Below are 15,246 nucleotides of genomic sequence, written 5' to 3' on the forward strand. Positions count from 1 at the left end.
TTCCAGGTAGTTATAGGTAGTTATAACTATAGTTTCCAGGTAGTTATAGGTAGTTATAACTATAGTTTCCAGGTAGTTATAGGTAGTTATAACTACAGTTTCCAGGTAGTTATAGGTAGTTATAACTATAGTTTCCAGGTAGTTATAGGTAGTTATAACTATAGTTTCCAGGTAGTTATAGGTAGTTATAACTATAGTTTCCAGGTAGTTATAGGTAGTTATAACTACAGTTTCCAGGTAGTTATAGGTAGTTATAACTATAGTTTCCAGGTAGTTATAACTATAGTTTCCATGTAGTTATAGGTAGTTATAACTATAGTTTCCAGGTAGTTATAGGTAGTTATAACTATAGTTTCCAGGTAGTTATAGGTAGTTATAACTATAGTTTCCAGGTAGTTATAACTATAGTTTCCAGGTAGTTATAGGTAGTTATAACTATAGTTTCCAGGTAGTTATAGGTAGTTATAACTATAGTTTCCAGGTAGTTATAACTATAGTTTCCAGGTAGTTATAGGTAGTTATAACTATAGTTTCCAGGTAGTTATAACTATAGTTTCCAGGTAGTTATAACTATAGTTTCCAGGTAGTTATAGGTAGTTATAACTATAGTTTCCAGGTAGTTATAGGTAGTTATAACTATAGTTTCCAGGTAGTTATAACTATAGTTTCCAGGTAGTTATAACTATAGTTTCCATGTAGTTATAACTATAGTTTCCAGGTAGTTATAGGTAGTTATAACTATAGTTTCCAGGTAGTTATAACTATAGTTTCCAGGTAGTTATAGGTAGTTATAACTATAGTTTCCAGGTAGTCATAGGTAGTTATAACTATAGTTTCCAGGTAGTTATAGGTAGTTATAACTATAGTTTCCAGGTAGTTATAGGTAGTTATAACTACAGTTTCCAGGTAGTTATAGGTAGTTATAACTATAGTTTCCAGGTAGTTATAACTATAGTTTCCAGGTAGTTATAACTATAGTTTCCAGGTAGTTATAGGTAGTTATAACTATAGTTTCCAGGTAGTTATAGGTAGTTATAACTATAGTTTCCAGGTAGTTATAGGTAGTTATAACTATAGTTTCCAGGTAGTTATAGGTAGTTATAACTATAGTTTCCAGGTAGTTATAGGTAGTTATAACTATAGTTTCCAGGTAGTTATAGGTAGTTATAACTACAGTTTCCAGGTAGTTATAGGTAGTTATAACTATAGTTTCCAGGTAGTTATAGGTAGTTATAACTATAGTTTCCAGGTAGTTATAGGTAGTTATAACTATAGTTTCCAGGTAGTTATAGGTAGTTATAACTACAGTTTCCAGGTAGTTATAGGTAGTTATAACTATAGTTTCCAGGTAGTTATAACTATAGTTTCCATGTAGTTATAGGTAGTTATAACTATAGTTTCCAGGTAGTTATAGGTAGTTATAACTATAGTTTCCAGGTAGTTATAGGTAGTTATAACTATAGTTTCCAGGTAGTTATAACTATAGTTTCCAGGTAGTTATAGGTAGTTATAACTATAGTTTCCAGGTAGTTATAGGTAGTTATAACTATAGTTTCCAGGTAGTTATAACTATAGTTTCCAGGTAGTTATAGGTAGTTATAACTATAGTTTCCAGGTAGTTATAACTATAGTTTCCAGGTAGTTATAACTATAGTTTCCAGGTAGTTATAGGTAGTTATAACTATAGTTTCCAGGTAGTTATAGGTAGTTATAACTATAGTTTCCAGGTAGTTATAACTATAGTTTCCAGGTAGTTATAACTATAGTTTCCATGTAGTTATAACTATAGTTTCCAGGTAGTTATAGGTAGTTATAACTATAGTTTCCAGGTAGTTATAACTATAGTTTCCAGGTAGTTATAGGTAGTTATAACTATAGTTTCCAGGTAGTCATAGGTAGTTATAACTATAGTTTCCAGGTAGTTATAGGTAGTTATAACTATAGTTTCCAGGTAGTTATAGGTAGTTATAACTACAGTTTCCAGGTAGTTATAGGTAGTTATAACTATAGTTTCCAGGTAGTTATAACTATAGTTTCCAGGTAGTTATAACTATAGTTTCCAGGTAGTTATAGGTAGTTATAACTATAGTTTCAAGGTAGTTATAGGTAGTTATAACTACAGTTTCCAGGTAGTTATAGGTAGTTATAACTATAGTTTCCAGGTAGTTATAGGTAGTTATAACTATAGTTTCCAGGTAGTTATAGGTAGTTATAACTATAGTTTCCAGGTAGTTATAGGTAGTTATAACTATAGTTTCAAGGTAGTTATAACTATAGTTTCCAGGTAGTTATAGGTAGTTATAACTATAGTTTCCAGGTAGTTATAGGTAGTTATAACTACAGTTTCCAGGTAGTTATAACTATAGTTTCCAGGTAGTTATAGGTAGTTATAACTATAGTTTCCAGGTAGTTATAACTTTAGTTTCCAGGTAGTTATAACTATAGTTTCCAGGTAGTTATAACTATAGTTTCCAGGTAGTTATAACTACAGTTTCCAGGTAGTTATAGGTAGTTATAACTATAGTTTCCAGGTAGTTATAGGTAGTTATAACTATAGTGTCCAGGTAGTTATAACTATAGTTTCCAGGTAGTTATAGGTAGTTATAACTATAGTTTCCAGGTAGTTATAGGTAGTTATAACTACAGTTTCCAGGTAGTTATAGGTAGTTATAACTATAGTTTCCAGGTAGTTATAGGTAGTTATAACTATAGTTTCCAGGTAGTTATAGGTAGTTATAACTATAGTTTCCAGGTAGTTATAGGTAGTTAGTTATAACTACAGTTTCCAGGTAGTTATAGGTAGTTATAACTATAGTTTCCAGGTAGTTATAACTATAGTTTCCATGTAGTTATAGGTAGTTATAACTATAGTTTCCAGGTAGTTATAGGTAGTTATAACTATAGTTTCCAGGTAGTTATAGGTAGTTATAACTATAGTTTCCAGGTAGTTATAACTATAGTTTCCAGGTAGTTATAGGTAGTTATAACTATAGTTTCCAGGTAGTTATAGGTAGTTATAACTATAGTTTCCAGGTAGTTATAACTATAGTTTCCAGGTAGTTATAGGTAGTTATAACTATAGTTTCCAGGTAGTTATAACTATAGTTTCCAGGTAGTTATAACTATAGTTTCCAGGTAGTTATAGGTAGTTATAACTATAGTTTCCAGGTAGTTATAGGTAGTTATAACTATAGTTTCCAGGTAGTTATAACTATAGTTTCCAGGTAGTTATAACTATAGTTTCCATGTAGTTATAACTATAGTTTCCAGGTAGTTATAGGTAGTTATAACTATAGTTTCCAGGTAGTTATAACTATAGTTTCCAGGTAGTTATAGGTAGTTATAACTATAGTTTCCAGGTAGTCATAGGTAGTTATAACTATAGTTTCCAGGTAGTTATAGGTAGTTATAACTATAGTTTCCAGGTAGTTATAGGTAGTTATAACTACAGTTTCCAGGTAGTTATAGGTAGTTATAACTATAGTTTCCAGGTAGTTATAACTATAGTTTCCAGGTAGTTATAACTATAGTTTCCAGGTAGTTATAGGTAGTTATAACTATAGTTTCAAGGTAGTTATAGGTAGTTATAACTACAGTTTCCAGGTAGTTATAGGTAGTTATAACTATAGTTTCCAGGTAGTTATAGGTAGTTATAACTATAGTTTCCAGGTAGTTATAGGTAGTTATAACTATAGTTTCCAGGTAGTTATAGGTAGTTATAACTATAGTTTCAAGGTAGTTATAACTATAGTTTCCAGGTAGTTATAGGTAGTTATAACTATAGTTTCCAGGTAGTTATAGGTAGTTATAACTACAGTTTCCAGGTAGTTATAACTATAGTTTCCAGGTAGTTATAGGTAGTTATAACTATAGTTTCCAGGTAGTTATAACTTTAGTTTCCAGGTAGTTATAACTATAGTTTCCAGGTAGTTATAACTATAGTTTCCAGGTAGTTATAACTACAGTTTCCAGGTAGTTATAGGTAGTTATAACTATAGTTTCCAGGTAGTTATAGGTAGTTATAACTATAGTGTCCAGGTAGTTATAACTATAGTTTCCAGGTAGTTATAGGTAGTTATAACTATAGTTTCCAGGTAGTTATAGGTAGTTATAACTATAGTTTCCAGGTAGTTATAGGTAGTTATAACTACAGTTTCCAGGTAGTTATAGGTAGTTATAACTATAGTTTCCAGGTAGTTATTTATCTGTAATGCGATGCTACTGGCAGCAGAGAAGTCAGGTGCAGGAGAGCGGAAACTAATTTACAACGGTGTCGTTTAATATCCATAAACAACCGTCAACAGAATAATACAATAAATGGGTCAAACAAAACCTGACTTCGACCGCCAAACGCCGCCCGAAAAAGGAGGGTGACCAACTTCGGCGGAAGTCGTGACAGGATCCTGCATCTGCAGCCCTTGGCTTCATCTGTCCATTCTCATTTCCCCACTGAATCCTCATTCACACATCCATTACATTTCCTCAATAAATACTCTAAAAGTGTCTGGTCCTTAAACTCCAATGTTATGGATTCACAAAAATTCAGGAGAACAGACCAGACTTGAACGCAACACTTAACTAGTTGCCTTGAACGCAACTCAACAAGCACCGGGCTTCTAACCATTGCCAATCAGCCTCCACTACTGTTTGCAACACTTAACTAGTTACATTGAATGTAACTCCTCAAACAGGCTCCAGCTGCTACTAACTGCTAATCAGCCTCAACACCTGTTCTCACTCTCATTAATCACTACCACCTCCCTACTTAACCCTGACCAAACAGTCATTCCTTCTCTCTGTTTTGCATCACATCCCTCCTCCCCCGTTTTTCTATTTTTTTCATCTTTTTTTTTTTTATTACTTAGGCTGCTGTGGTGAAGGAAATCCCCCACAGAAGATTATTGATAAAACTTAACTACCATAGACATCCCCATCAGGCCACCTGAGACTCCAAGCTAAAACCTAGAGAGTCAACGTCTCCGGATCCTTCATCTGAAGCCCTTGGCTTCATCCGACCCGTTCTCATTCTCCCAGTGAATCCTCATTCGCACACCCATTCCATCTCCTCAATAAATACTCTAAACCCATTTCATGGCTGGTCCTTAAATGTGTGAATGTTCGCTATAGCAGGCCTATTCCAGTATTGTCTCAGACTGTAGTTTCATGAAACAAAAATATATTTCTGGTTCCTTTCACCAAATCCCTTACTTTAAAGTGAACAGTCACCATGTAAAGCCATTTACAGTGTAATCCAGAAGGAATGTCTGCTTTAAAACAAGGTTGTGTCTTCTTTCTCAATGTTTCACTGCTTTACTTTTTTAATTTTTATACAGCAATGAAGTGTTTCTAGAAATACAGTTGTCACAATCTGTATGTATGCCTTAATGATATTGTACAGTGAATGACATCACTCTAATGGATCCAATAAACTTTCACATAGATTGTCATAGTAAATTCGGGGATTATGTATCATATAGTGTATTATGGTGTGGTAATCCATTGAATTCCACTCGCTAAGTGCATTTCAGTGAATTTCCCTCAATAATATTTGGCCATTTGTCAATTGCCATTTTTTTTTTAATGAATGAATGACATGTCCAAATATGTCACTTCTTTAGAGAAGCATTTAGTATTTGTCATACGAATTCAACAAAAAAAAACAAAAATGTAGACGGAAGAGGAAGTGAAATAGAGCTTGACGTTTCGGAGCTCGAATTCATGTGCAAAAGTATCACGCTCCATAAACACACTGTAACCAATTCAGTATTGCGCACCTCGCGATTCTGCTGGAGTGGAGCAGAAAGTAGCGTCACTTTCTTCATCGTCACAAGGAACAGAACCAGAGTGACAGTTTTCAAACGTCTAGTTCTTCGTTTACAATGTCGATTCAAACACTTATTGAATAGACTTAACTATTTTTAGTTATTCTTCTACTTTGTTTCGACTCTCGAAAGCGGAGATGAAGTACTGGCGGCAGTGCGCGTTGTGGCTGATAAACTGCAAGGTGCTTCCTCCGACCCATCGGGTAACCGGGGACAGTGCCCAGGTATTTGACTTGGCTCAGACGCTCCGGGACGGGGTGCTGCTCTGTCAGCTGCTCAACAACTTGAAACCCCACACCATCAACCTGAAGGAGATTAACCTTAGACCACAGATGTCTCAGGTAAAGACAACTGTTATTTTGCTTGGTGTGTAGCCTAGTAGGCTAGCTACAGGGGAAAAGTCTTAAAAGTGTGATAAATTCAATGGCTACCAAACCATTTGTTTTTATTCAAGGATTCTTTGGTGCGAGCAACATTTGTTTTTGTAAATGATTAAATACATTAATTTATTTCATTATTTATTTGAAAATGATAGTCCCTGATGTCATACACACATTTGAAATAATTCTCATTAGTTAAACTATATTATGCGATTTCGGGTTTGGCTAGTTTATTCATCATCACAGATAAATACCATCTGCCACTGTAATTATATTAAACATATAGGCCTATTTCATCCCCAACTTGTGAAACTGGTGCCTGAGTCAGTGAGAGGTAAACCATCTCATGTATTTCTGTTTGTTCTTGGCCCTGTGTCAAACAATATTATTATGTTGACACAAAGCCAAGTAGGTTTGCTAATTGCTATTCTAAAATCCCCAGCGCTCTTCTTAGTAATGACAGTCAGTATACTCAACTTTCTTATGGACATGTTTGTTACATAATTAAGTGGTCTATACTACCCAGCTACAACTAATACTTCAAATACACACATGTATTTCCTAGCTGTTCATGAATAATATTGACTCTATTGGCCTACAGTCTTATAAACCTTGTTGGTTTTCAACCTCGGGTTCCTCTTAACTACTTCAACTCATCATGTTGAGGAAGTTTGTAAAAAGCTTCAGCCCCATGGGGACACAGGAATGCTGTCCAGAGTGTGCATCCCAACTGGCACCCTATTACCCTATAGGGGCTCTGGTCAAAAGTAGTGCACAGGACATAGGGTACATCGCTGCTCTCTACCCAGAATCATCCATCCTCTCCACCACAACACTCATTCCAGGGGACAGATAACATCCCAGCTTTGATCCACCCTTTAGTTACAGACACACACACACACACACACACACACACACACACACACACACACACGCACACACACACACACACACACACACACACACACACACACACACACACACACACACACACACACACACACACACACACACACACACACACAGATGTGTGTCGGCTGCATGATTTATACTACATCTGTCAGTAGCCTTTTACTAGTTGTAGACTTTATTGAAATGACCACTAGGCCTTGTAGTTTTTTTGCCAGATTCTCTTAAAATCAAAATGGCAGATTTACAGTGAGTGTACAAAACATCAAAGACACCTGCTCTTTCCATGACACAGACTGACCAGGTGAATCCAGGTGAAAGCTGTGATCCCTTTATGATGTCACTTGTTAAATCCACTTCAATCAGTGTAGATGAAGGGGAGGAGACGGGTTAAAGAATGATTTTTAAACCTTGAGACATTTGACACATGGATTGTGTATGTGTGCCATTCAGAGGGCAAATGGACAAGACAAAAGATTGAAGTGCCTTTGAACAGGGTCTGGGAGTAGGTGCCAGGCGCATCGGTTTGAGTGTGTCAAGAACTGCAACACTGCTGAGTTCTTCACACGCAACTGTTTCCTGTGTGTATCTAGAATGGTCCACCACCCAAAGGACATCCAGCCAACTGGACACGACTGATGAGAATCATCGGAGTCAACATGGGGCCAGCATCCTTGTGGAATTGTTTTTGACACCTTGTAAAGTCCATGCCCCCGACAAATTGAGTCTGTTCTGAGGGCAAAACGGCGATGCAACTCAATATACTAGGAAGGCGTTCTTAATGTTTTGGTGTACTCTGTGTAGAACTTATTGAGCAACTTTGTTGTTCCCGAAACAGTGAACGCACACAACATGTTATATGTGGTGCCATTGCCATGTGCTAAAACCATATTATAACCTTCTGTGAATCTGGTCCTGCTTGTGGCCTTGGTCATAGAGAAAGCTGTTTTAAAAGGTGTATGTTTAGCTGTGAATCTGGTCCTGCTTGTGGCCTTGGTCATAGAGAAAGCTGTTTTAAAAGGTGTATGTTTAGCTGTGAATCTGGTCCTGCTTGTGGCCTTGGTCATAGAGAAAGCTGTTTTAAAAGGTGTATGTTTAGCTGTGAATCTGGCCCTGCTTGTGGCCTTGGTCATAGAGAAAGCTGTTTTAAAAGGTGTATGTTTAGCTGTGAATCTGGTCCTGCTTGTGGCCTTGGTCATAGAGAACGCTGTTTTAAAGGTGTATGTTTAGCTGGGAATCTGGCCCTGCCTGTGGCCTTGGTCATAGAGAAACCTTGCTCTTCTCAAACAAAAGCAATGGTATTTGTTCTCTGTAATAGCTATTTTAAATCGGAAAAACGTAGTTTGATTACCAAGATCCTAATCTTTTGGAAGGATGTAAGACACTTGCATTTTCAAGAATGTTTAATGTTACAACGTTGTATTTTTAGTTAGTCACTCTGAAATTTCCCCTGGTGTTGATCCCTGTACGGGGATCGCAGCCATAAGACATTTTAAAGGTGTGTGTTTCGCTCAAGAGTGTCACTGCATTGAGCAACCGACAATTTCTGCAGAAACACCCACAGTCAGAACACCCACTATAGATTAGGATGTGTTTTAATCTTTCCGTTTCTGTAATATGTCACAACGTCATTGTCAACGTTCCCCGAATGGACAATCAATTCATTTATTATCAGTGTTGTTTTTATCTCACAACATGGCTGTTTCATTGATCTGTGTGGATTCGTAAGCTTTTCCCATTGTGTGTTTATCCATTCTGCACTATAGAATAGAATAGAGCTCCGGTCCAGGCATATCTTACTGGACAATGCAGAAAGCTGTAGCCTACAGCAGTAGGTCATCTGATGCAGTAGGTCATCTGTGTAGTAAGTCCAGATAGGAAATGGCTTTGTCATTGTGCGCTACCACTGTTCTAGCCATACGATGTGGGTGGTTTAATACAAGCAGAAGTCTATCATAATGGATTGAAGGGAGGGAGGGATGGAGAGAGATAGAGGGGGAGGGAGGGATTGATGGAGAGAGGGAGGAATGGGGAGAGAGAGATGGATAAGCGGGCAGTGTACTGTGATTAAGTAGTTATAGCCTACTGAACTGCTATTTTTAGCCAAGTACTGCATCTAGGGGTAGGTAGTGTAAAATCTGCATTTTGTGGAGCAGGCAGTGGAATGTGTATGTGTGGGTGACGATATGCATTATCAACGTTGGTGCCAACTTATATTGTACCATTTTGATATATTTCACATTTAAATGTGGAATACTCACAGTAGTTGAGACATGTCTTTGATCTCTGACAGAGCTGATTCTTCAACCAAAAACAGTGTATTCATACAGAGAGCGAGAGAATCAGAGACCGAGAAAAATAAATGGATGACTTGAAAGAGAAGAAGAAAGAAGAGAGAGGGAGAAAGTGGATTACTTTGCGCTGTGACGTTCAGATTGATCCCGTGGAGTAAAACCGAGACTTTTAGGCAGACACACTTTAAAACAGTGCAATATAATAAAAAATATAGCGTATCTACAGTACCTAAATTTATTAGGCCTACATATCGATTCCCCCCCAGTGTTGTTACATGGCAGAGTCTTGGCGTATTCTACATCTGAGGATGTGTCGCTAGTCTCCTCCTGGGTCTCCTTATCATAACAGTTGATCACAGAGATGCCTGTGATTTATCCTCTAACCCCAGGGGCCCTCTCTCTCTCTCTCTCTCTCTCTCTCTCTAGCTCTAGCGCTAGCTCTCTGTCGGTGGAAGGAAGTGGAAGAGCGCTGCCCAACAGTCAAAGTCACAGCTATTTAACTCACAAAGGGCTTTATTAACTAAATGTCTAGTTGTACTGTGTTACCAGCTCTGAGCAGCTCTGGGCATGTTGAGAATGAATGTTGTGTAGTATTCCTGTTCCAACTTCCTGCCACACTGTAATAAGACTGGATTTCCTGACCCCCAACTGAGCGTGATAATTGGTCAAAATGTATAAAGCCCAACCAAATAACCCCCCTGTAGCCCTACATTTCTTATCCGGCCAATCACATTGCCATGATTGAATACATGTATATATTAAATCCCATTACAGTATATCATTTTTTTTTTTACACATACAAATAAATAAATGGAAAGCTGAAAGTTAAAAAGTCATAAAAGCCATAAAATCAGTGTTGATGTTGTCCTGGACTGGCCCTCAGACTAGTGTTCACAAGTGTGATGTTGTCCTGGACTGGCCCTCAGACTAGTGTTCACAAGTGTGATGTTGTCCTGGACTGGCCCTCAGACTAGTGTTCACAAGTGTGATGTTGTCCTGGACTGGCCCTCAGACTAGTGTTCACAAGTGTGATGTTGTCCTGGACTGGCCCTCAGACTAGTGTTCACAAGTGTGATGTTGTCCTGGACTGGCCCTCAGACTAGTGTTCACAAGTGTGATGTTGTCCTGGACTGGCCCTCAGACTAGTGTTCACAAGTGTGATGTTGTCCTGGACTGGCCCTCAGACTAGTGTTCACAAGTGTGATGTTGTCCTGGACTGGCCCTCAGACTAGTGTTCACAAGTGTGATGTTGTCCTGGACTGGCCCTCAGACTAGTGTTCACAAGTGTGATGTTGTCCTGGACTGGCCCTCAGACTAGTGTTCACAAGTGTGATGTTGTCCTGGACTGGCCCTCAGACTAGTGTTCACAAGTGTGATGTTGTCCTGGACTGGCCCTCAGACTAGTGTTCACAAGTGTGATGTTGTCCTGGACTGGCCCTCAGACTAGTGTTCACAAGTGTGATGTTGTCCTGGACTGGCCCTCAGACTAGTGTTCACAAGTGTGATGTTGTCCTGGACTGGCCCTCAGACTAGTGTTCACAAGTGTGATGTTGTCCTGGACTGGCCCTCAGACTAGTGTTCACAAGTGTGATGTTGTCCTGGACTGGCCCTCAGACTAGTGTTCACAAGTGTGATGTTGTCCTGGACTGGCCCTCAGACTAGTGTTCACAAGTGTGATGTTGTCCTGGACTGGCCCTCAGACTAGTGTTCACAAGTGTGATGTTGTCCTGGACTGGCCCTCAGACTAGTGTTCACAAGTGTGATGTTGTCCTGGACTGGCCCTCAGACTAGTGTTCACAAGTGTGATGTGTCCTGATTTATCCTAACGGAATAGATTTGATGGAAAACTCCACTTTGCTTAAAGGTTTAACCTTCTCCTCCTCCAGCAATCAAAGATTGATGGTTAATGTCATCATCTTTCAGTTATTAATGTTCAAGAAAGAGAATGTAGGAACTTAGAAGTCCCTCAAATGCTTTGAAATACAGTGTGTGTTCTTTGAGTCTGTTTGATAAATTTGATGAGTTTTCAGAAATATGAACAGAGATAAATGTTAGAGTTCACCAGGAGGTTATTACTGTCTTATGTGTTATAAATGTCTTAACATCTAATGTATTTTATCTTATGAATGTGTTATGAATGTCTTATTGTGCAAACCGGTCTCATTAGAATATGTGTAAATACTGACGTTTAACAGTTATTTGTCACCTGTGCCGACGTATTAGTTACAGAACACTAACCAATATGTCTCAGTGTTCTATTTTGAACTATTTTGTGTTCTTCTGTTCCCAGTTCCTCTGCTTGAAGAATATCCGGACCTTCCTGACATCCTGCTGTGAGGTGTTTGGGATGAAGAAGACTGATCTGTTCGAGGCCTTTGATCTGTTTGATGTCCGGGACTTTGGAAAGGTAACAAAGACGTACCGCTGCCAACTCTCCTCTCTGTTTGTTCTTACCTTAACAAAAAAAGGTCGTACAGGAAGTCCTGCAGAATATATCGCAGGATTATCGTGGCCACTTTCCTGTAGGACAATTCTTACAGGAATCCTGCAGAATCATGTAGGAATCTTGCAGGTAGACCTCAAATAAATCTTGCAGGATTGTTTCCTGAATGACTAGCTGCAGGAAATGTCCGACACCAAAATGGCCCCCAAATCCTGTGGGATATCCTGCGGGTAAGAATCCTCCAGGTAATTCCACAAGATTTCCAGGGCGGCCATTTTCCTGTAGGAACACCTGCTGGATTCCTTCCTCATCTTTCAGAGAATTTCATGTAGGACAATTCACATTCTTTCAAAAGAATGGACAAATTGCACAAGATATAAGGTTGCATGGCGATGTTATTATCCAATGAAGCAACAGCTGATGTGTTGGATTGTCCATTTCACCAGCACTGCATAAAATATAATTTTATGTAGATTTTGAATAAATATGGTAAAGGATATTTTGTGACAAGAGTGAGAATAACGATGACATCACGTGAATAGCGTATGTGTATTGGTGTGTATTGGTGTGTATTGATGTGTATTGGTGTGTATTGGTGTGTATTGGTGTGTATTGATGTGTATTGGTGTGTATTGGTGTGTATTGGTGTGTATTGATGTGTATTGGTGTGTATTGGTGTGTATCGGTGTGTATCGGTGTGTATCGGTGTGTACTGGTGTGTTTCGGTGTGTATCGGTGTGTACTGGTGTGTATCGGTGTGTACTGGTGTGTATTGGTGTGTATTGGTGTGTATCGGTGTGTATTGGTGTGTATCGGTGTGTATCGGTGTGTATCGGTGTGTACTGGTGTGTATTGGTGTGTATCGGTGTGTATCGGTGTGTACTGGTGTGTATCGGTGTGTACTGGTGTGAAGTGAAACGGATGTCTGCAATGGTAAACATGGTGAGAGTTGGTTTTAATATGGCTGGTACAACAACAACATCTGACAGTGAAGCATGTGTGTTAGGCTCCGTTTTAAAGGGACAAATGTGAAGTTGAAACTGTGTGTGGTGTTTCCTTCGCCTGCATGGCTATCCAGTACTGCCTTCTGTGGTAGTCAGTCTCACTTTAACAGGCTCTGTCTTAACTGAGGAGGACAGGAGACAGATGACAGGGGCAGAGTTATCACTACAGAACTTCAGAATATCACTACAGAACATCAGAATATCACTACAGAACATCAGAATATCACTACAGAACATCAGAATATCACTACAGAACATCAGAATATCACTACAGAACATCAGAATATCACTACAGAACATCAGAATATCACTACAGCACATCAGAATATCACTACAGAACATCAGAATATCACTACAGAACATCAGAATATCACTACAGAACATCAGAATATCACTACAGAACATCAGAATATCACTACAGCACATCAGAATATCACTACAGAACATCAGAATATCACTACAGAACATCAGAATATCACTACAGAACATCAGAATATCACTACAGAACATCAGAATATCACTACAGAACATCAGAATATCACTACAGAACATCAGAATATCACTACAGAACATCAGAATATCACTACAGGACATCAGAATATCACTACAGAACATCAGAATATCACTACAGAACATCAGAATATCACTACAGAACATCAGAATATCACTACAGAACATCAGAATATCACTACAGAACATCAGAATATCACTACAGAACATCAGAATATCACTACAGAACATCAGAATATCACTACAGGACATCAGAATATCACTACAGAACATCAGAATATCACTACAGAACATCAGAATATCACTACAGAACATCAGAATATCACTACAGAACATCAGAATATCACTACAGAACATCAGAATATCACTACAGAACATCAGAATATCACTACAGAACATCAGAATATCACTACAGAACATCAGAATATCACTACAGAACATCAGAATATCACTACAGAACATCAGAATATCACTACAGAACATCAGAATATCACTACAGAACATCAGAATATCACTACAGAACATCAGAATATCACTACAGAACATCAGAATATCACTACAGAACATCAGAATATCACTACAGAACATCGGAATATCACTACAGAACATCAGAATATCACTACAGAACATCAGAATATCACTACAGAACATCAGAATATCACTACAGAACATCAGAATATCACTACAGAACATCAGAATATCACTACAGAACATCAGAATATCACTACAGAACATCAGAATATCACTACAGAACATCAGAATATCACTACAGAACATCTGTGTTACATGAAAAACAGAGACAAAATAGTGAACAATTGTATTTTTTATTTGACCTTTATTTAACCAGGCAAGTCAGTTAAGAACAAATTCTTATTTTCAATGACGGCCTAGAAACAGTGGGTTAACTGCCTGTTCAGGGGCAGAACGACAGATTTGTACCGTGTCAACCTTCCGGTTACTAGTCCAACGCTCTAACCACTAGGCTACCCTGCCGCCCCATGATATACTGTAGTAGTGAAAGACAAGCTACTGACCTTTAACTGGTAGACCACTGGACTAAGGGAGCTTTAACTAGTAGGCTACTGGACTAAGGGAGCTTTAACTAGTAGACCACTGGACTAATGGAACTTTAACTAGTAGGCTACTGGACTAAGGGAGCTTTAACTAGTAGACCACTGGACTAATGGAACTTTAACTAGTAGGCTACTGGACTAAGGGAGCTTTAACTAGTAGACCACTCGACCAAGGGAGCTTTAACTAGTAGGCTACTGGATTAATGGAGCTTTAACTAGTAGGCTACTGGATTAATGGAGCTTTAACTAGTAGACCACTGGACTAAGGGAGCTTTAACTAGTAGGCTACTGGACTAAGGGAGCTTTAACTAATAGACCACTGGACCAAGGGAGCTTTAACTAGTAGGCTACTGGATTAATGGAGCTTTAACTAGTAGACCACTGGACTAAGGGAGCTTTAACTAGTAGGCTACTGGACTAAGGGAGCTTTAACTAGTAGACCACTGGACTAAGGGAGCTTTAACTAGTAGGCTACTGGACTAAGGGAGCTTTAACTAGTAGACTAATGGAGCTGCAAATTAGACAAGGTATCAGAAACAGATGAATTAGTAAATGTATTGTTTTTTCATAGCAAGTGGAGTAGCAAGGGGAGTAGCAAGGGGAGTGACAAGGGGAGAGACAAGGGGAGTAGCAAGGGGAGTGTCAAGGGGAGAGACAAGGGGAGTGACAAGGGGAGTGACAAGGGTAGTGACAAGGGGAGTGTCAAGGGTAGTGTCAAGGGTAGTGTCAAGGGGAGTGACAAGGGGAGTGACAAGGGGAGTGACAAGGGGAGTGACAAGGGGAGTAGCAAGGGGAGTAGCAATGGCCACGG

General features: G+C 38.6%; 2 protein-coding genes across 3 annotated transcripts in view; one reads left to right on the forward strand and one right to left on the reverse strand.

Moving 5' to 3' along the window:
• The first annotated feature begins 5,718 nt into the window (after positions 1–5,718).
• The window catches only part of vav3b (vav guanine nucleotide exchange factor 3b), a 98,342-nt gene continuing 88,814 nt past the window's right edge, over positions 5,719–15,246 (forward strand). For both annotated transcript variants that reach the window (XM_036986618.2, XM_090182918.1), the window contains exons 1-2: positions 5,719–6,163; positions 11,696–11,812. In XM_036986618.2, the coding sequence (XP_036842513.2) occupies positions 5,960–6,163; positions 11,696–11,812 (321 nt within the window). In that variant the 5' untranslated portion in view covers positions 5,719–5,959. The remainder of the gene's footprint in view (positions 6,164–11,695; positions 11,813–15,246) is intronic.
• Positions 12,872–13,992, reverse strand: LOC149982177 (uncharacterized). Its single transcript, XM_090183181.1, has one exon. The coding sequence runs from the start codon at positions 13,990–13,992 to the stop codon at positions 12,919–12,921; it is 1,074 nt and encodes a 357-aa protein (XP_090039307.1). The 3' UTR covers positions 12,872–12,918.

This window comes from Oncorhynchus mykiss, chromosome 8, assembly GCF_057628025.1.
Source record: "Oncorhynchus mykiss isolate SJ-2025 chromosome 8, ASM5762802v1, whole genome shotgun sequence".
NCBI classification, from domain to species: Eukaryota; Metazoa; Chordata; class Actinopteri; order Salmoniformes; family Salmonidae; genus Oncorhynchus; species Oncorhynchus mykiss.

Excerpts from the sequence above, each read along its gene's own strand:
- LOC149982177 (XM_090183181.1), bottom strand. The coding sequence starts at position 13,992 with ATGTTCTGTAGTGATATTCTGATGTTCTGTAGTGATATTCCGATGTTC.